The following is a 22,249-nucleotide window of genomic DNA, read 5'->3' on the forward strand; positions in this document are numbered from 1 at the left end:
TTCATGCTTATATTTGAAATTGGTATTTGGCAGTAGGATAAATATCTTACTGAAAATATTGTTGAGAAAGCAGTGTTAGAGAAATACAGAAATTTTGACTCCTTTCGGAGCTCCCACAAATGTGTTATTCACAGCAGTTCACGTCCATCCTGGAGGGCAGCAGAGGAGTAACCCACCAGAAAGGTGTGACGCGCGTGGACTTCTCGTTTCTGGTGAGCAGCACATTCATGTTGTTCGGGTTGAGTCACATCGTTAGACCTTTATGGTCACTGTGCAGATTTAAGTCATGTCTTCCCAGTTCATTTTTTCAAAGTAGAGAATTGTTCAGTACCAGAGAATTGATTACTATTGCAGTATTGACATTACGGTAGTTAAATCTGTGGTTCAGTGATCCTTTGCTTGTAAACATTTGGTAGTGGATTTCTAAAGCAGAAGTAGAGCATGTTTATGCTCTTAATCCTTCCTGCCTAGCTCAAAGGAGAAAGAACATACTCATGTTTCATGTGTGTCTCTTTTCTGGTGACACTTGGCGGTACTTGGTCTCCTGGTAGCACGTAATTAGGCATTCCAGATAGCACTAAGATCAGTTTGTTTTACTGGAGTTATTCAGATGGTGGAACTTTTGGTTTTAAACCTATAAATGTTTACTTCATTTATGTGTATTTTCTGTTTTAAATTTTTTTAATTATTTTTTAAACATTTTTGAAGCACTTTAGTTTTTAAAAATTTTAGTATGATCAGATCTGTTATTTGCTGTTTTCTTTTCAGCTGTAGTCTTTTAGTAAAGCAGGAATGAGAAGTGAGGTTTCACCTCAGTATCAGAACATATAAAAATTTCAATCACCATGGTAAATTGTAAATAAGGAAATTAGTATCCTTATTAATGTGCCTTAGAAATTAACCTTGATGGCTTTTGAAAGAAGTGCTGTTTGTTGTCAATGCTCTTACTTATTAGAGCCACTTAGGGTTCATGTCAGTTGAACCTCTGACCTTACTCTTAAGTATATTGGGTTAAAATTTTAACACACTAGTACCCTGATTTAAAATTTACTGGTCAGTAACTTTAGATACTTCTGATGTCTAATTTTGTTTATTGATTTGTTAAGTCTCTTTGGTTATATAGATGATAAGGAAGAACAAGAATTATATCTACTCCTCACCCCCACGTCAAAAAATATGTTGACTGTGTTAGCAAGTATAGCTAAGCAAAATAAGTCTTTTCTGTCTACAGAAGCTTTGTTAGATCTTGTGTCTGCTTATTGCAGAATCCTTTTTTAGACTAATCTTTACTCTTCAAACTTGGACATATTGTGTAATATCACTGAGCCTCATTTTCCTAATTATAAAATGAGTATAACTTTACCTACAAAATTTTAAATCCTTTTGTAAGTGCTCAAACTGTAAAACATTATATATGTATAATGGTTATATTAGAAATTGATTCTGTTTTAATATTCCTACCAGAAATTACCTTAAACTCTGGGGATCCCATTAAGGCAGTGTTTTTGTAGGTTTTCTGGTCTGATCTGTGACTTATTCTAATCCATAAACCCTGGTGTGAGTTGACACTTATTAAACTTAATAATTGCCTTTCTTGATGAATCTTCTGATTTAAGGTATGATTTTAACCAAAAGTAATGTTTTGGAAGCCCTCCTCCCCCATCTTTTTTTCCATCCAAGCCTATTACTTTTAATAGAGCTACAGACATTTAAGGCATTGATGTTTTATACCTGCTCATAGTTAGGAATTTTAAAATTCATATGTACATTAACATAATAGATATTCCAAATTTTATAGCATCATCCCAAGATAAAATGAATCCTGAATCGGAAAATCAGATTTCCCGTGAAGCTGATGGTGAGGCAGTGGAGATGTGTCCGAAAGTGGCGCGTACTTGCGAATGTCCCAGTGAGAACAGCACAGAAGGGACCCAGGGCACTGCAGCCCTTCCTCCCCAGCTGGTTGTGCTGCAGGAGGAAGTGCAGCCGCTGGGGGAGCCAAATGTGGCGGTGTCGCCGGAAGAGTCTCGGCCTCCCGAAGTCACCATTGAGTCTGTCATTCTCCCGTTGGAGACCTTGGTGTCCCCAGATGGGGAAAGCACTTCTTTATGTTCTGCAGAACACTTGGCTGTAGAAAGGGAACAGAGAGAAAACCCTGAGCCTTCTGCATTTATGGACTTGGAAGCGGCTCCTGCAGTTGAAAGTCAAGTGAAAGATGGCTTATGCCAAGAGGGCAGATCTGTAAAACGATCATCTGAGACCGAGCCATCGTCTTCCTCAGCAGCGGACACAAGCAAGGCTCACGTGTCTTCCTCTCCAGCACTTTCTTCCGACTTGCCTTCCCATGACATGCTGCACAGTTACCCTTCCACTCCCAACGCCTCTGTTGGAAACATCCTGCCAACCACGTACATCTCAGTCACCCCCAAAATTGGCATGGGCAAACCAGCTATTACCAAAAGGAAGTTTTCTCCTGGTAGACCTCGGTCCAGACAGGTATGGTGATTTTAATGATTCTGACAGAAAAGATGCTGGAGCAATTCTATAAAGTAAAACAGTGTATGTGTAGCTTTGGTTTCGAGGGCAGTTTTTTCCTGTCTTTAGGCGGAACTCAGACGTAATGTTGACATATGTGCTTTGGCCACTTTAAAAAAAATTACTATTAATGAAGACTAATTTATTGAGCTTGAAATGATCTTATCGGAATTAAAATGCAACCTATTAGAAACCACTAAAATTTTTTTAGTTCTATGCTGTAGGAACAATAGAGCTTTAAAAAAGTAAAGTTTTGGATATAGTGTAACATTTATTTTTCCCCTCAGATGTATTTGTTTATTGGTACTGTTCGTTATACATATTTTAACTGCTTAAACACCAAAATTTACTAAGGGAATTTTTCATGCAGGAGGATTTCTCAGTTTGGTTTTCCTATTGTTGACTTTTTGTGAAAAATTTCAATGGTTTCATACACAAAAAATTTAGGATTATACTGTTGATCTTCAGGAAGTGAAGTTCCACAATTATTCTGTAAAGTCTTGTGGGCTCTGTCCTTGATGGGTGCGTTTCAGATCTGTTTCAGTGGGATTTTAGTGAAACTGCAAGGTACAGTGAAGATGCTGTAGCTAAGATTTATGTGTTCCACAAAATTCCTACTTTCTACAGTATTTTTAGAAAACAGTAAGATACTAAACAGTGCAAAGTGTTTAGTCACAGTAGTAGTTTGGAGTTTTAAGTCTCATTATTTAGATTGCCTTTAGTGATTTAAAGTTTAACTTTTTATAGAAATAATAGTATCTGGTCATCTAATTTTGTAATGCTAAAGAAAAGTAGAAAGGTTAAATTGAATTTTACTTTAATGTGAAAATTAGTGTCTTCTATTTAAAATTCATATATATTTTATTTTTTAAAGGCAGCAGTTTATACCAGAGGCAAAGGAGTTGCCACATGGAATTTACATATTTCTCTATGGCAAAGACATACACAGTAAATGCAAATACTCTATACATGTCTTTCTCTAAGTATTTTACTTGGTACTTATTTTCTCTTCTACCAAGAGAGATTTTTCTTTTCAAACTAGTTCTCTTCCTCCCTAGTTTTTTATTTTATTTTCCTTTCCTTTTTTGAATAGCATATACTAATTGTGTAGTTTTGGCTCTGAAAAGACTTTTGCAATGGAAATTTGAATCTCTAATTTTGGTTCAGAAATTTACAGCCTTTAAGGATTTTACATCATAAATATTCCTATTAAATTTTACTGATAACTCTCCTTAGAGTCTTCTGCTCCAACTGAGAAAACATTATGATAATTTTTCTGTTGACTTATGTTCTAAAATGGTATGGGAGTGTGCGTGAGAGAGCAAGTACATGTATTTTTTTTCTTCCTGGTTCATTCCAATTTATATGAGCCATGTCTTCATACTTGTTACTGCCTCTGCTATGTTCTGTTTCAATTCTGGCCGGATTCTCCTTTCTAGTTAGCTGCCACTGTCTGATCACCACCTCACAAATTGCTGCTGATCTCAAGCAGCTTGTCGGCCATGTTTTAGTTGTGTAGGAAATGGCCTTCACTTGATCATTCAAAGCTTGTTGATCCACTGATGTTTCGATGTGGAACAAGGTACTCTTTTTGTATTACTTTATGAGAAAATATTTAATGAAAACAGATGACGGTTGATCTACTTCAGGTGCTCATGTGCTAATTGCTTTCATGGTAATACTGAAAGTTGCTATTAAATCTCCTGTGAAATATATTTTTAGACACATTTGGTTGAAGTATTAAATGTATAAAGAAAACATAAGTACTTTTAAATGTACTTTGATAACTTTATTAGAATTTTTTCTTCATTTTACCTTTCCACCATTTTTTTTTTTGTTGCTGACATATAAGTGGAGGCTTAGGGATATACGCAGGTTCTAAGACTGACATCTGCTGAGAGAGTTTCATGGAGAAGGTGAAATGTCTTCAGCAGAGGAGGTTTTCAAAAATAGTACTTCATTCGATCATAACCACTTGGCCATTATGTTGTGAACTGAATTTCTTGTTTTCACTGATTTAAGTAGTTTGTTAAGAACCTTAGAATTTTATAATGTACTTGTGTATTGCAATAGCATTTTAAATGACGTGTTTTAAATTAACACATCAGTTTCATCGTGCATTCCTGTGAGAGCAAACCCGGCCTCCAGTGGGGAGCTGTAGAGGACTGTAGTTTTGTTAACAACTAATCACAAGTGAGCAACCCCTCCCCTCTCTCCTTTCCCCTCCCCTCCCCTCCCCTCTGCCCGCCCTCCCTTCTTCCTTTCTCTTCTTTCTTGCATTCCTGGTTTCTAAATGTAAACCTTTTAGTAAGAAGCACTGTTGGCATTTGGGGGGCAGGGGTCAGTTTTGCTATTAAATGACAGGTTGGTAAATCATATCATCCAAATAAAGATTCAGTTCTTGATAAATTATTTCATATCCAACTTCTAACTAAAATTTAAAATACCACTGATATATATAATGATAATTCATTAAAAGAAATTGCCCTAGTAGTTAGAATTGTCTGTTCTTGATTACTTATGAGTTAAACCTTCATGCTTATACTTTGTCTTAGAATCTATTAAAAAAGTTTTCATTAGTAAGTGGATAAATATTCTTTATGCTTCACGAGGAATAAAATAACATAGAGTGGATGCCAACAGTGATTTTTTTCACATATCTTCTAAATACGACACCACATTGTATAAAAATGACTTTTAAGAACCCTATTTAGTATCATTTATATATATTTGTAGTATAATTAATTGATACTAAGAAAGATTAATTATTATAAATTCACGTGAACATTTCCATAGTGCAGTTGTTTGCCTTCAAAGCCTTATTCTTTGATAACTGTATGTGGACACCAAGCAACTTAGGTTGTGAACTCTCTTCATTTCTTCATCCATGAAACTACATCAGTTGCTTATTAGAATTTAATGATATATAAAACACCTGACACATAGCAGACCATGTCTGCCCTGTTTTCTTAATTTGCAGAATAATGCAGGTATCATGTCAAGATGGAGACTTGAGAAGGAGGTCATGTTTATGTGTTAAGTGTAGCTCTGGAGAGGTGGCCCTGAAACCCAGCACACTGACTCATAGCTACCTCTAAAGAAACGTGCCAGTGAAAATAACTGCAGCCTGACCGAGCCACACACTGGTCACAGAAAATGCAGAAGGGTAGTAGGTTTTCAAGTTCAGAGCTGCATCATGGCTGCACACATTTTAGAACAAAGCTGCTGTTTAATTACTGTGTGTGTGTGATACACAGTAGAGGAGACCACAGGATGCTGTGGGAAGCAGACAGCAGGAAGAAGAACTCTACTCAGGCTCAGGCATGTTTTCTAGGAGAAATGACCAAACCCCTGCTACTCGAAAGTGTGACCTGCAGACCAGCAGTATCAATATCACCTGGGAGTTTGTTACTCTGAATTTCAGGCCTCACCTTCGCTTGATTGGAAATGTTATTTTTAAGAAGAACCCTGTGCAGCCGTAAGTCCAAGAAACACTGCTCTAAACACTGCTCTAAACCACTGAGAGACTAGTTTTCATCCCCAAAAGCGTCTCGCCCTTTGGGGTGTCAGTCTACAGCACGTACAGATTAGAAGTGTGCATCCCTGTCAGTTTTCTTGTGCCTGTTACATTTTTTAAGCCATTACCAAAATGACAGCTAGCACCAGCCAAGTTTGCTTTCTTAAATTACTGAAGGCTAAAGCTGGCAACAGTTATTTCTCTACTTTATATAGTATATATCTTATCAAATCACTCTCAGGACTAAGCTTTTTGTATTTGATGTTGAACTCAGTTTTGTATATGACTGACTTATGTTAAAAGAATTTGTAAGTCATAAAAATGAGTTGGTTCTGTAATGGCTGTAATGTACATGAGTGAGTGTGGATACGAAAAAGACAAATTATAAGCAGTTATGTCTTCAGTTTCTCTTACTGGTTGCCCTCCTTTCTCTTCTCTCTTCACCGTTCTCACTTTCTCTAAATCAAACTCACCTGTTAATAGCAATCTTGGTTTGCATAGTATATTGGGAGAGGGTGCACTTGAGACTGATTCAGGTGTGAATCTCCCCAGAAGACTTGAACATTCTCTGACCACACTTGAAGCTGATTGAGTACACAAGGGTCCTCGTGGACTCTAACCATGAGGTTGATCACACTTCATAGTCAGCAGCAGGATTTGATCTCTAATAGAAAGTTGCCCATAGAAACCTACCCTCCACCAGTCCTAACTATTCCCGCTTGCATCTTCCTTGAAACAGGAACAGCTGTGTAATTTACTAAGTTGAGAGATTGGCCTCAAAGCAGAAAGGTGAATACCAACATAAAACAGTAATTATTGTTGGAACCTAAATCAGTCTGTGCAGAGTAGTATTTTTAAAGTTTCTGTGGCATTTGAGAGCAAGTTTGTTCTATTAATATTTAGCTCTCTTTGTAACTTAAATTCTCCTGACATTTTTTTAACCCTCTTGTTTCTAGTTCAGTTTGTAGATAGGTTAAGAGTCACACTGCGTGGGATGTGTTGGCAAGTTTTTAATAGGTGAAGAAATCTAAGATTCTGGGCTACCACCAATGGAGTTGGTGTTTCATATTGCAGTACGGTGCTTATTGATGTATTTTGAATATATGCATGCAAAAAGGCTACGTAGAAAGTAGATGTTCAATAGGTGCTGAACAGAATGCCTACTTAACTTAGCAGTGAGCAAAAATAGTAGTGTCTGCCATCAAGCTTATGGCTTTAGATAAATACAGGTGCAATAAAGGTAAAATCAGGTGTAACAATGGGATAAACCACATTGCAGTAGATGGGGAAGCTGACCTCTTCTGAGTGGTCTTGTAAATGCTTTTTGATCAGAACTGAGATCTGAAGGATAATTTATAACTGAAGTTGGTAATTAAGGCAGTTTCTAGTTTTGAGATCTCAAGTATATATTAGGTAATTTCTTTGTCAAAATATCTAAGAGTAATCATAATTTTTCTTCATCTTCTATAAAATTGCATGGGCTCTACTTTCCAATGCTTTTTGATAACATACTTGTTAAAGTTTGTAATGTAATTACCCATGCTTTTTTGTATAAGTTTTTCATAGCAGTTGAAAACGGCATCTAAGCAGTCTTCATCTGTAGAACCCTTTATTTCCTTCATCTGTGTTATGTGGTGTGAATGCTTTTTGAAAAGAGATACAGCTATAGCATCAAACTGACTTTTAAATTTTGATGAATAAATATTATTTTAGAATATGATCTTTTATGGTATATTTTAAGAACTGTCTACTGATACAGTAACATTAAATGATCTATCAAAAGGAATTTAAGATGTGCAACACTAGCGAATCTCCTCAGAGAAAAATATTGAGTGGATATATTGAGAGAACTCACTCTAGGTATCTATCGCCCCGACTCAACCACTGAATAATTCAAGACCCCATGTTGTGTTCATTATGAAGATGCTTCAGGTGTGGTGAGGGAGACCATGGTTCGTTGGAGTGCTAGGGAAAGGCCTCTGTGAGGAGGACGAGGTAAGGCCGTATCCGAGGAGCTGCAAGACGCTGGCCGTTGGGCGGTTGGTGTCGCTGTGAGGCAGGAGGAGCCCGCGTGTGCCAGGCCAGGGGAGCTTGGGCGGATTGGCGGCCGCAGGTGAGATTGAAGAGAGGCAGTGGGCAAGGAGCTATCAGAAGGTGTAGGAAAGGGTTGGAGGGTCTTGCTGGGTCGGGTTTACCGCTTTTGGGGGTCCGTCTGATTGCCGTGTGGAGAAAAGTGTGAGGAGGCGCAGGCGAGGAGGAGGCGCGAACGCAGGCGAGCTGGGACATGGTGCTGGCCGTGGGGGCGCAGAGAAGTAGGACTGTCAGGACGGCTGGAGATCAAACGGTGAACCTCCTGGTGGTTCGGCTCAGAGGAGTGGTGGTGGAGGCCTGAAGGGGCAGAGGAGAGCGCTGAGGGGAGAGAACAGGTCTGGTGACCACCCGTATACTGACTCCACTGGGATCCACGTCTCAGGGTGGGGAGAAGGGGCTTGTTGAAGGGAGACAGGTTAGACGTGGTGAACTGGCGAGGTTTAGGGTCACCAGACAGAGATGCTGAGAGGGAAGCAGAAAATCGTAATAACTTGGAGCTTTCAGAACATGACTGCCCTGGCAGCTCACGTGGTGAAGAGGCGACCTGGGGTCATTCCCTGCATCAGGAAGATCCCCTGGAGGAGGAAATGGCAACCCACTCCACTGTTCTTGCCTGGAGAATCCAATGGACAGAGGAGTCTGGCGGGCTACAGTCCATGGGGTCGCAAAGAGTCAGACACGACTAAGCGACAACTGACACTTTAATTTTCAGAACATGCTAGAAACAGAAATATGAATTTGGGGAACAGCAGCATCCAAGATGGTGTTTACAGCCCTCAGTATAGATAAATACCATTTAGGACAAGACCAGAGAGGGGAGAGTGCTCCAGGCTTCCAAGTTAAGTGGAAGGAGGAAGGTGCCCTGGATGCCGAGATGGGTCAATGAGGGGAGCGGAGGAGCCCAGCAGAACTACACCTACTTGTTGAGAGTTGGAGTAAAATTACAGGAGAAATCGCTTTCTGCAGCGCAGAGGTTACAGGAGACCCTGGATGCAGCAGGAAAGAGGCCAGATATGGCCCGAGATGCAGGATGATCAGTTAGTGGGAAAGCGACTTGTCAGTGAAGTCAGTATAGCTATTAGCTGAGCCGAGGGGAGGTTAATTAAAGCAAAGCCAGTCTCCCTTGTGTGGTCCTTCTCAAAATACTGTTATTTCATTAACAGTCTCCTCCCCAAAGGGTAGTCACGTTCTTCTAGTTGATTATTTAAATTCCCTGGTGGTATTTTAATGTGATTAATAGGCAACTACTTGTTAGTCTGTTAGTGGTCTAGAAACCTGGTAAGTACCATGTCTTTTTGTCTTTAGTTTTAATCATTTAATTTGGTAAAACCGTAGCATGCATTGTTGAATTATCTAATTAAAAATAGGTTCTTTATTGTTTGACATTTGTTTTGTGTTTTTCTTTTAAAATGTTAACCTTTGTGGAGTAAACGTTTTTCTTTATGCTGCTTCCTCATCAGATTAGTTCAGGTTATTTCTGAATGTGATTATTTGGAAGCAAAATGTGTTAGTTTTATTTTCATTAGTTTGATAAGTACTATTTCTCATATAAATAATCAGATACTTCAGGCATTTTAATTTGCAAATTTAGGACAATTTGCTTTTAACAATTTTCTGCTTTTAAATTAGTTCCTTGGATGTAATATAAGTGTAATAATCTGCTAAATAAAAATAAAAACCAAAGTCCACAACTAGTGGTCACTGAAGGAACAGTAATTAAATGGTAGGATTATAATGGTGTTTACATCTTAATGGTTGCAAACTGACTTTCCAGATTTTACAGTGAATGTAAATGTCTGTGATGGCTCATGTTTCTGATTGCATTTTTTGGCCTACTGTTTTGGTGGTTTATAGCAAGAAGTATACCTAACATTCTTTTAAGTTTACTCATTCTCGTTTCTGTCAGAGTGATAGTCATTAGAAGAGACTAATGCCTAAATAGTTTCTTATAGTTTTAATATTTAAAGTTTGATTGACATTTATTTATATCTTCATGCTATAATTGCAGTTCCATAAGTCAATGGTGATGACACATAAACCTTAAATAATTATGCTTTATTGTACTGATGTTTCAACCAGAATATAACATTTAATGTAAATTTGTAGCTGCAAACATTTAAACATGAAGTCACTGTTTAGTGATAAGCGTTCTTTCCTTACTTCCTTGAAGCAATTTGTCCTAAGTTTCCATACGTCTGCATTTGTTTTTGCTGTTCTAAAATTCCTTAGTTGCTGGCTTTGACCTTTTACGTTGCGGAGTTTTATACATCTATTTTCTCACCTGCCATATCCTAGGGGGCTTGGAGTACCCATAATACAGTGAGCCCACCTTCCTGGTCCCCAGACATTTCAGAAGGTCGGGAAATTTTTAAACCCAGGCAGCTTCCTGGCAGTGCCATTTGGAGCATCAAAGTGGTAAATAAAACTGCATTTACATTCATATGTCATTTCTTTCTGGTTGGTTTTGTCCAAATAGAAGTTAAGAATTAAACCTTTCTTGTCTAGCTTCCAGAGCCACTTTTTACATCTAAAATTTTTAATATGAAGAAGCAACATGCTTGCCTTTAAAAACCTGGACTAGGAGGAAATTAAATTGCCATTTTACTTGACTGATCTTAAGTGTAAATTTCTAATACCTTTTTAATGCTTCCTTTTATATTGTAATTACCAATATTTTTCCTGTTGGGGGAAATCTTTGTCCCATAGGCTATAAAGTAATTAAGGATTCATTCATGATATAAAATTTTGTTGCTCAGAAAAGAACAAAAGAAAAACTACATTAATGTTTTATATATGATTGGAGAAGAAATAGCAGAATTGCAGATTTCATTGTCTGTTAATAAAAATTATAGGAACTTTTTCATATCTTTGGTGGATATTTCTGCTAGTCCTTGAATGTTAGTTAAGCAATCAGATGCATTTTGAAGGGTGAAAAATTAATTTGAAAAAAATGTTAATCATCCGAAAAGTTAAAATGTTACTGACAAGAGAAGACAGTATTTCATCTTCTTTATTTAATATAATTCTGGAATAATGATTTTTATTTAGAATAAGGATTTCAAGGGAGTTCTAGATTCTTTCTTATTTTCTATCACTATTGGAAGAACTAGTTTTCAACTCACTCAGATACCAATGCAAGGTATTGAAAATGTAAATATCTTTTTAAGAGCTTAGAAGTCTTGCTTGACCATTTTGAAGCATATACCACTCATTTTTTACTTTTTCTTAACTGTGTCATTGGATGCTGAGGAAAAATGAGTTGAGGGATTACTATAGTCTTGATTCAATCACTGACTTGTAAAAAGTCTTTTGTACTGATTAAAAAACAAAAACTATCCAGTTCAACCCTACCCTGTCCCTGTTCCGAGAAGCTTGATATTTGAAGGAGAGGAGCTTAAGAGGATAAAGAGAGACAGATGGAAAACTGGAAGCTGGCTGTACTTAACTAAACTGAAGGGGAAAAAGACCCCCTTCCCCTTTGTTCATGTGTCTTTCTTATGCTCACAATATAGCCATAATTTATGTACTTGAAAACCATTCTGCCAAGTAGGTAATGAGCTCAGAATTTCAAACTATGAAAAGTGAGATCCATTGAAGATGTGGCATATTATTTCACTTGTGAGGGGAAAAAAATCAGGATTTTCCCGAGCATTTTAGTAATCTTAAATATATGTAAGTAGGTGTGTAGATGCGAGGTTTTTTTCAGGTAGTAATAAATAAATCTGAGAATAAGAAAATCATAAAAGCAAATAACCTTAGTACTTATTTGTTGAAATATCAGGGAATTCAACATGTTTTTCTAAAGATTTTTTTCTTGTATTAGGTAAAAATTCATATGAATTATTTCCATTTCAAGTATTTGTTATCAAGGTGTTGTAAAGCAAGCCTTTTACTTTCATCAGCTTTTGAATGGTTAAAGAAAATTGACAATTTTAATGACAAAAAATGACTATTGCACACTTAAGAATTATTTCTCACGCATTGTGGCAGTACAGAGTGTTGATTAGGAATGTAGACACTGGAGCCAGACCTGCCAGCTGGGTGACTTTGGGCAAGTTACTTCACCGCCTGATACCTCAGTGTCCGTGCGTGCTCAGTTGCTTCAGCCGTGTTTGACTCTGGCTGGACTGTAGCCCACCAGGCTCCTTTGTCCATGGGGTTTTCCAGGCAAGAATACTGGAGTGGGTTGCCATGCCCTCCTCCAGGGGATATTCCCAACCCAGTAATCAGACCCAGGTCTCTTGAGTCTCCTGCATTGGCAGGCAGATTTTTTATCACTAACCTCGCCCGAAAGCCCATATTCCTCAGTGTACTTACCTCTAACATGGGGATAATAAGATAATACAGACCATATGAGATTGTTGAGAGGAACAAGTGCTTTGAGCAGTACGTAGTAAGTACTCAGTGTATCTTAACTTTTAGTATACTTACAAGAAGCCAGCTAGAAAGAGTCCTTTCCTACACTTGCTGTGTATGTGATAAAATTAGTTGCATGTGAAAGTACTTGGATAGAGGTGTGTCTGTTCTAGCCACCTTGGATGTAAGGTTAGGAAATGGAAATACAGTGACGGGTTTACTGATGCAGGGCATTCACAGTGACAGACACATGTTTGATTTTTAAGGTTATAGATGTTCAGGTCGTAGAACACGTGTATCGGAAGATGTAAATGATAAGCGTGGTAACTTAATAGCTGCCATTCGCTTGGAATAAAAGAAGCAGGTGTATTTGTGTAACATTTCATATGATGGCTTATCTCACGTATGGATTTAAAATTCTTCTGAGCTTTTACAGAACGCTGACTTTTCCGTATCTGTTGTGTAGGGCCGGGGGTCTGGATTTCCAGGAAAGCGGAGACCTCGCGGTGCAGGACTGTCTGGACGAGGCGGCCGAGGCAGATCAAAATTGAAAAGTGGAATCGGGGCGGTCGTGTTACCTGGGGTAAGGCCTGTTCCCTTTACATTTGCTGTAGTCGTTAATGTGTCAGCTGATGATGATAATCTCATTTGTACCAAGTTACTCAATGGACATGAGTTTGAGCAAGCTCTGGGTGTTGGTGATGGACAGGGAGGCCTGGCGTGCTGCAGTCCATGGGGTCGCAAAGAGGCAGACACGACTGAGCGACTAAACTGAACTTTAGATACTGAGAGTCACATAAATAGGCTAAAGTTATCTCTGCGTATTTATTTATTTCTGACTGTGCTGGGTCTTGCTCTGCGGGGCTTCTCTCTAGGTGCGGCAGGCAAGTGGGGGCTGCCCTCTAGCTGTGGTGCAGGAGTTCTCGTTGCAGTCCCTTCTCTCACTGCGGAGCTCGGGCTCTGGGGCGCAGACTCAGTGGTTGTGGCCTGCGGGCTTGGTTGCTCCGCAGCATGAGGTTTCATCCTGGATCAGGGATCGAACCCGAGTCTCCTGCATTGGCAGGCGGCCTCTACCACTGAGCCAGCTTTCTCTCTAAACCTTTGATGAGGTTTTCTTTTATATTTCCTGCCTTCTCACCCCTTTTTTCTTTTCTTCCCTTCGTCTTTGACTCTCACCTTTCTGTGCCAATCCTTCTCAAAATCCAGTGTGCAATATATTTGCTCTTCTATTAAAAAAAAACAACAAAAATTCCTGCCATATTCTTGAGTTTATATGAAGAATTTAATTATGTGGGCGCTTTAAGTTTTTTGATTGTAGTTGTTCTCAGTGTTGTAATGTTACTTACAGAAGAAATAAGGAATGTTGTAGGTTAGTGTGGACTCTAAAAATGTTGAAGATTTTGATTGTCTTTTAAGTTGAATTTCAGATTGGTAAATATTTGCTCACTGGCACCTTATGAGGCTTTACTTAAATGTGTTGAAAAAACTGTTTGGCAAATAATGGCAGACATTTCATGCAGTGACTTTACTGTTTTACTGATACCCTGTTTTTTCAGATTTTAATTGTCATTTGTTCAGGAGACAGGTAGAATTATTCAGTTTTCCTACTAAAGAAGTAAAGAAACCTGGATTCTGGTCCTTTTTTGAAAAAGCAAATTCCTCCTTCACTTTCTTCCCCTCCTCCTCCCCAAAACTGGTAGACTTATTCAGATAATAAAAGGTACAGATATTTGAAGTGTACAGTTGTGTAGGTTTTGACATATGGTTGCACCCGTGAAACCCACGCTGCAATTTAATAGCATCCTCAACCTCAGAATTCGTTTTGTGCTGCTCCGACGCCCCCATCTTCCTTCTGGCCTCACCCTTGGGTAGTGCCTGATCTGATTTCCATCGCTATTGATTAGTTTGCATTTTCTGCAGTTTATAAGTGAAATCATACTGAATATTCTCTTTTTGATACAACTTATTTCAGTCAGTATACTTATTTTAATATTAATTCATGCTCTTGTATGTTAACAGTTCATTCTGTTTTGTTGCTGAAGGGTATTACATAGTATGGATGTGCCACAGTTTGTATTGTCTGTTCACCTATTTAAAGGCATTAAGTTTGTGTCCATTTTTTGTCTCTTAGAAATAAATATGCTCTAAGCTTTTACATCTCAGTTCCCATGTGGACTTTTTTTTTTCCCCCTCTCATGGATAATCACGTAGAGATCGAATGCTGGATATATGGTAGGTATAGGCTTAGCTTTTCAAGGAAAGGCTGGTTTTCACGTTGGGTGTGACATTTTATATTTGTTAGACTATACAGGCTCCATTTCCTCCACCTACCCACCCACACTTGGTGTGGCTAGTCATCTTAATTTCAGCCATTGTAATAGTCATGTTAATAGTGTCGTCTTTGTTCTTCTCTAGTGACTCCTGATGTCCACCAGCTTTTTAGGTGCTAATTTGCTGTCTGTATCTCTTCTTTCATAAAGTCACTCTTCAGACCTTTAATATAGTAAGAAGAAAAAAACTGAGTAGTTTTTTTTTTTTTTTTTTTTAATTTACTGAGTTGAGATTTCTTTATGTATTCTGGACACAAGCTTTTTAATCATATATATGATTTGCAGGTCTTTTTGTTTTGCATTTTGATGTTTGTCTTTGAATGTTCTTAACTGTGTCTTTTGAAGAGCAGATGATTTAATTTTGATAGAGTCCAATTTATTGATCTCCCCCCCCCCTTTGGATTGTGCTTTCTGGTGCTGAGAAATACTTATGTAATCTAGGGTCACAAAGATAACTCTGCTTTCTTTTAGAAAGGTATTGCACTTAGATCTATGATTCAATTTGAGTTTTTTAACTACAGTATGAATAAGGATGAAAGTTCATTTATTTTTACATGCTGAATAAGCCAGTTGTTTGAGCACTGTTTCTCTGAATGGCCTTTCCTCATTCTTAAAAATTAGTGAATATATTTGTGGATCTGTTTTTCTAATCTCGCTGTGCCGTTGCTCCGTTTGTTTAGGCCAGTACTGCACTGTTCCGTTTGTTTAGGCCAGTACTGCACTGTTAGATTACTTCTGCTTTACAACCACTCTTGAAATCAAACACTATTTGTCTTAAGATTTTCTACTTTTCAAAGTTGTTTTGGTTATTTTAAATCCTTTGTGCTTCTGTATTAATTTTAGTGTTAGCTTCTACAGTACCTATAAAATAAACCTACTAAAATTTTGACTGGGTTTGCGTTCAAAATATAGATTAACTTGGCAAAAAGTGACATTTTAACCATATTAAGTTTTTGAATCCATGAACACCTGTATTTCCATTTCTTTAGTTGTTTAGTTTCTTTCAGTGATGTTTCATTTAACAGACAGGTTGAACAGACACTTAATCAGATTTATCTCTATCTACTATATTTTTATGCTATTGTTAATGGTAGTGTTGTCTTAATTTCAGATTGTTTTTATCAGTTGCTAGTATTTAGAAATACTGTTTATTTTTGTGTATCGATTGTGTACACATAAGGTTGTGTATACTACAACCATATCAAACTCCCTTATTCTGATTGCTTATTTGTAGAATCCATTCGATTTTCTACATAAATGATCATGTTGTCTGCAAAGACAAAAATAAACTTTGACTTTCTTTTTAATCTGTAGTCCTTTTGTGTCTGTTTTTTATTGAATTTGCGATAACTTTCAGTACAGTGTGGAATAGAAGTGATGAGCTTAGGTACCCTTGTTTTTGACCTTGAGGAGAAAGCAGATAGTTTTTCATAATTAAGTATGGTGTTTAGCTTAATAGACATCCCAAATCAGTTTGAGGAAATTCTTTTCTATTCATAGTTCACTGTGATATTTTTAAAATCAGGAGTAGATGTCAGGAAATATATTCAAATTTTTTTTTTTTTTGCATTTGTACAGGTGATTATGTAGCTTGTTTGTTGATGTTAGTTGTTGATGTGAGTTACATCAGTTGTTTTTTATGTATGTGTGCTAAAGCAGTCTTGCATTCCTAGGATAAATTCTACTTGGTTATGATTTTGGGTTCAGTTTGCTAAAAATTTTGGACTTCTTATATCACTGTTCATGAGGAATACTGGTCTATAGTCTTTTTTTCCTTATCATGATTTTGTCTAGTTTTTGTATCAGCATAATTCTGGTTTCATAGAATGAATTGAGAAATATATTCTGCTCTTCAGTTTTCTAGAAAAGTTGTGGCATGTTGGGCATTTCTTTCTTATATTATTTATACATAGAGTCATTAGTGGAGCCATTTTGGCCAGGAGATTTATGCTGGAAGATTTTCAGTTTCTTTCATAGGTGTTGGGCTTTTTAGGTTATGTGCTTTTTCTTGCATGAATTTGTCTGTTAAGGAATTTGTCTGTTTTATGTAGGCTGACAAATACATTTTCCTAGAGTAGTTAAAATCCTAGAGTAGTTAATAATAGCCCTTTACTCTCCTTTTAATGTCTGTGGAATATGTAGTTACATTACCTTCCTCATTCCGGATATTAGTAATTTGTGTCTTTTCTCCTTCCTGATCAGTCTTGCTTGAGGTTTATCAATTTTATTGATCTTCTGAGCCAGCCTTTGCTTTCTTTCATTTTTCTGTATCTTTTCCTACTTTCTAGTCCACTGATTTCTACTTTGATCTTATTTCCTTTTCTCTTTCTTTGATCTTAATTGCTCTTCTTTTTTATGTTCCTGCTTGGAAATGCCCAACTTGTGAGGTTTAGGTTAGAGCTTTCTAATAATGTAAAGGTTATGAAATAAAGTATGAAAAACAGTTGGGTCACTAAGCTAGGTGATAGTTTTCTTTCTTACATGTACGAATGGCTGGGTGGTTTTTTTTTTTTTCAGTCTTGATGTATGGCAGAAACCAACACAATATTATAATTATCCTCCAATTACAGAGAATATTAAATTTTTTAAAACCTTGATTTTTTTTTCTTTTTTAGTACTTATAATTTAAATATGACCTTCCCCCACTTGATCTGCATCTTCCCACCAGACTTTATTTCTGGTTTATACTGGGAATACCATATCCTTGTTTTTCATTTTAACAAAAGCATCCTCTGGGTACATTTTCCTTCAAAAATAAGAATAATATTTTTTACCATTTGTGAGCTACCCCACTGTCATCCCGGTGTAGCCCTTTCTGTGTTTTGTGTTGGAGATGGGGGTGGAAGCAGGCGCTTGCTCCATGCACTTCTGTCGCCTGTGCTGGAACCGTCTCAGCCGCGCGTGTTAGTGACACTGACGGTGTGTCGTCAGCTCTGCGGTCAGAGGGCTGGTCATTCTTAGGCACTAAACTTATCACTGATGGAATGATTCTACTTTTATAAATCAACTTGTTTGGCTGAAAGTTACGTGGGGATACAAATATAACATATAGCTATCTTTCCTCAATTTAAAAATTTTAAACATTATGAATAGATCAGAGTGTTTCTATTGCTGCTACCCCCAAAGTCCTAATTCTCTCACTTTCACCTGTTCTGGGCATTTACATTTTAGGCTGATTCATGTGAGATTGACAGCATTGAACCACCTTTGACCGGCAGAACGAGCAAGTTCTTAAGCTTGAACCTATGATACGTGTCCATAGGCAGACACATAATCGTTTTGCATGTGTTTAATACCATGGTGCTGTAGCTCACATATTTCTCTGCAGCTTATTTTTCAACTCAGCAGTGTAGTGTGATGACTTTCTTTATGGAAATCCATACAGATTTCTACCTTGCTATTTTTTTAAATACTGCATAATTCTTCATATGTTTGGGTTTTTTGTAGTTTTAGTCATTCCCTCGTGCTGACTAATTGGGTTGTTTACACTTTTCCCTTGTTATCCTTAGGCCTTTGTGACTGTAAATTGTTTTTATTGTTGACATTGTGAAACAGTAGAAATGTCCATTAAAACTGCATTTAAACTCATGTATATTGAGTATATATTCCTTCTGTTTAGTTACTCTTTTGTCAGCCATTTGTCAAGAACAATAATTCTGTTTTTATTTTGTGTTTCAGCTCAGTTCTTCCACATTAGATTGTAAGCTTTTAAAGCAAAGAGGATATATAATTTTGGCATTGGTTTTCTTATCCTCTTTTTTAACATCCAATTCAGAGCTTTTTTTTCGTGATAAGCACTCTGGAAATAATTAACAAGCCAGCGTGTACTTACTTGATTTGGTCAAATTTAACTAAGTCCATAACTTAATGACTGTGGTTGATAATCCTTTGGCTAATACTGAAATTTTGACAAGTTACTCAAAATGATTATATTCTGAAGCATTGCTGCCCAAAAAGAAATATGTGACCCGTAAGGTACTAAGATATTAGTTTCTCAGTCATGTCCAACTCTTTGTAACCTTATGGACTGTAGCCCACCAGGCTCCTCTGTCCATGGGATTCTCCAGTCAAGTATACTGGAGTGGGTAACCATCCCCTTTTCCAGGGGATCTTCTTGACGCAGGGATTGAACCCTGGTCTCTTGCACTGCAGGCAGATTCTTTACCAGCTGAGCCACCAGGGAAGCCCCATGTGACCTATATATGCAATTTAGAACTTTCTAGGGAATTTCCTGGATAAGGCAATGGCACCCCACTCCAGTACTCTTGTCTGGAAAATCCCATGGACAGAGGACCCTGGTAGGCTGCAGTCCATGGGGTCGCTAAGAGTCGGACACGACTGAACCACTTCCCTTTCACTTTTCACTTTCATGGATTGGAGAAGGAAATGGCAACCCACTCCAGTGTTCTTGCCTGCAGAATCCCAGGGACAGAGGAGCCTGGTGGGCTGCCGTCTATGGGGTCGCACAGAGTTGGACACGACTGAAGCACTTAGCAGCAGCAGCAGGGAATTTGCTGGAGGTTTATTGGTTAGGATTCCACCCCCGCTTACTGCCAAGGGCCTGGGCTCAGTACCTTGTTGGGGAAATAAGATCTAACAAGCCACGCAGCTTGGCCAAAACCTACCCTCTACCCACTAAAACAAAAAACCTTTCTAGTAGCTACGTCAAAAAAAAAAAAAAAAAAAAAAGGAACAGTGAAATTTAATTTTAATATATACCTTTTGATTTAGTATGTTCAAAATAGCATCATATTGACATGTACTTTATAAAACGCGCAAAATTATTTATAAGCTATGTCTACATTATTTTTTGTTTGTTACTAAGTCTTTAAAATCTGATGTGTATTTTGTATTTATATCTTTATACATCTCAGTGTGGAGTGCACCCATTGCAGGCTTTAAGAGTCACTGAATAGAATGATATATATGTGTGTGTTCGTGTATGTGTACACAATAATAATACACCCTTTGTTTCTTGACTAGAATTTCTGGTTAATCAAGTCTTCTTAAAGACAGATTTGTTTTCTCATTACTTCCTGATCTGTGAGACTTGTAACTCTATAAAGAAACAATTAAGTGAATAAAAAATGCCATACTTTACATGTTTATAAAAGTATCTTGGCAATAATAACCTAATTTAGAATTGTTAGTGTGATCTCTGGCAAAAAAGTTACATTTTAAATATGAATCTTCTTAAGCTTTCCAACCAAATATAATACAGGTGAGAAGTATGACTTCATATTTTGTATATTTTGCTTTTTATAGGTGTCTGCTGCAGATATTTCATCAAATAAGGATGAAGAAGAAAACTCTATGCACAATACAGTTGTGTTGTTTTCTAGTAGTGACAAGTTCACTTTGCATCAGGTTTGAACTAAATTATTTGTCCTCCACTTTTGAATTTCTCCTCATGCATTTCTGCTTCATCTCATTCACACTAACATTGGTGTCATCTGATACTGGATCGGCCAAAAGGTTTGTTAGGTTTTTCCACAGCATCTTACGGGAAAACCCTAACAAATTTTTTGGCTGACTGATTATTTAGCTCTAGAGCTATATCAACGAAGAAGGTGATTTATACAAATTGTAAAATTAGCAAGTTAGCATATTCTTAGTTTGGTCTCAGATTTAAAATATGTTATTGTGTTTTTAATTTTAGGATATGTGTGTAGTTTGTGGCAGTTTTGGCCAAGGAGCAGAGGGAAGATTACTTGCCTGTTCTCAGTGTGGTCAGTGTTACCATCCATACTGTGTCAGTATTAAGGTAAATACACTTAAATATAAATATTAAGATTTGATCTGAGTAGTATCGTGCTACCTCTCAGTTCTTATAATTAATCAATTATTGTTTGTTAGAATTATTATGCATATGTGACAGTATTTAAGTATATACTTTAAATATTGCCTATAAAGTGTTACCTCAAACTCCTATAGATCAGTGATCTTAATTTGTGGTAATTATCTTGCTTTGCCTTGAAAATGTATAACAACCAATGCATACATTTAATTTTAAAAGATACTTTATACTATTTTTTGGTAAGGCATGAAGTTGATTCATTCTGTCTATTGATCATAAAAGTTGAGAACTAGAGTATGTAGTAAAAACCCTTTATTTCACCCTGTTCACTCTCCACTTTCACCAAACTCTCATTCATATGCAAAAGGAGATTTTCTGTTACCTGGATCAGTGGGTTGATAGTTTTCATCAAATTTGGAGCACATGGATTGATATTTTTCATCAAATTTGAAGCACATGTTTTGGTTCACCAACCTACTCTTCAACTTCCACCGTCCACTTCACACCCTCACAAGTTCTTGAAAAGTTTATAATTGTCTGCTGCTTCTATCATACATGTCACATTATATTAACTATTTTTTCTCCTCATTAGGATATGTTTTCCAGCCTTTTTTAGCATCTAGTAATTTTGATTGCACGTGGACATTGTGCAGTGTGTTAGCATATTGTTGACAGTCTGGATTTTGTTCCTTTAGAAAAAGGATTGAGTTTTTGTTGTTGTGTGGGCAGTTGCCTGAACCTTTTGAAACTTCTTTTTAAGCTTTAAGGTGAGTCCACAGCGCCTTCACTCTGGGGCGGCTCATCTCAGACTTGGAGACCTCTTTGTTGTTGCTCAGTCACGATGTCGTGTCCAGCTCTTTGTGACCTCATGAACTGCAGCTCACCAGGCTTCCCAGTCCTCACTGCCTACCAGAGTTTGCTCGAACTCATGTCCATTGAGTTGGTGATGCTATCTAACTGTCTCATTCTCTGCTGTCCCCTTCTCCTTTTGCCTTCATTCTTTCCTAGGATCAGGGTCTTTTCCAGTGAGTTGGCTCTTTGCATCAGGCCGCTAAAGTATTGGAGCTTCAGCTTCAGTCTTTCCAGTGAATGTTCAGGGTTGATTTCCTTTAGGATTGACTGGTTTTTGATCTCTTTGCTGTTGAAGGGACTTTCAAGAATCTTCTCCAGCATCACAGTTTGAAAGCATCAATTCTTTGGCTCTCAGCCTTCTTTATTGTCCAACTCTCACATCCGTATGTGACTACTGGAAAAACCATGCCTTTAATTATATGCACCTTTGTTGGCAATGTGATGTCTTTGCTTTTTAATATGCTGTCTAGGATTGTCATAGCTTTCCTTCCCAGTAGCAAATGTCTTTTAATTTCATGTTGGTTATGACTCCATAAATGTTCACTGGAGACCTGAATAGTATATTTTGAGTTTAGTTTGTTTTTCGTGGAGTTTTTTATAGCAAGAAGAAAATGATGATTGATGATTTTCCATTAGTTTTTGTTGTTTGTTTTTACCTACTGTAGAAGCATGATAGCACATTATTTCAGCAAGTACCTGTTTTTCTGGGAAAGGCCCACCCCTTCTATACTCTGCTATTCTCTGTTCTGAGCTGGGCTGGAACCTTCTGGG

The 22,249-nt window shown here is 37.4% G+C and overlaps 1 protein-coding gene across 22 annotated transcripts in view; it reads left to right on the forward strand.

Moving 5' to 3' along the window:
- Window positions 1–22,249, forward strand: part of KMT2C (lysine methyltransferase 2C) — a 260,160-nt gene that overhangs the window by 162,585 nt on the left and 75,326 nt on the right. For 19 of the 22 annotated variants that reach the window (XR_011482353.1, XM_070451895.1, XM_070451133.1 and 16 more), the window contains 6 exons: window positions 135–212; window positions 1,799–2,496; window positions 10,439–10,558; window positions 12,966–13,082; window positions 20,095–20,196; window positions 20,489–20,593. Coding sequence is in view for 21 of the 22 variants with exons in the window: in XM_070451895.1 (XP_070307996.1) it covers window positions 135–212; window positions 1,799–2,496; window positions 10,439–10,558; window positions 12,966–13,082; window positions 20,095–20,196; window positions 20,489–20,593 (1,220 nt within the window). In the remaining variant the exon portion in view is untranslated. The remainder of the gene's footprint in view (window positions 1–134; window positions 213–1,798; window positions 2,497–10,438; window positions 10,559–12,965; window positions 13,083–20,094; window positions 20,197–20,488; window positions 20,594–22,249) is intronic. The other 3 variants (XM_070451587.1, XM_070451926.1, XM_070451216.1) reach the window with 2 other exon arrangements.

Source organism: Odocoileus virginianus, chromosome 1 (genome assembly GCF_023699985.2).
Source record: "Odocoileus virginianus isolate 20LAN1187 ecotype Illinois chromosome 1, Ovbor_1.2, whole genome shotgun sequence".
Taxonomy (NCBI): Eukaryota; Metazoa; Chordata; class Mammalia; order Artiodactyla; family Cervidae; genus Odocoileus; species Odocoileus virginianus.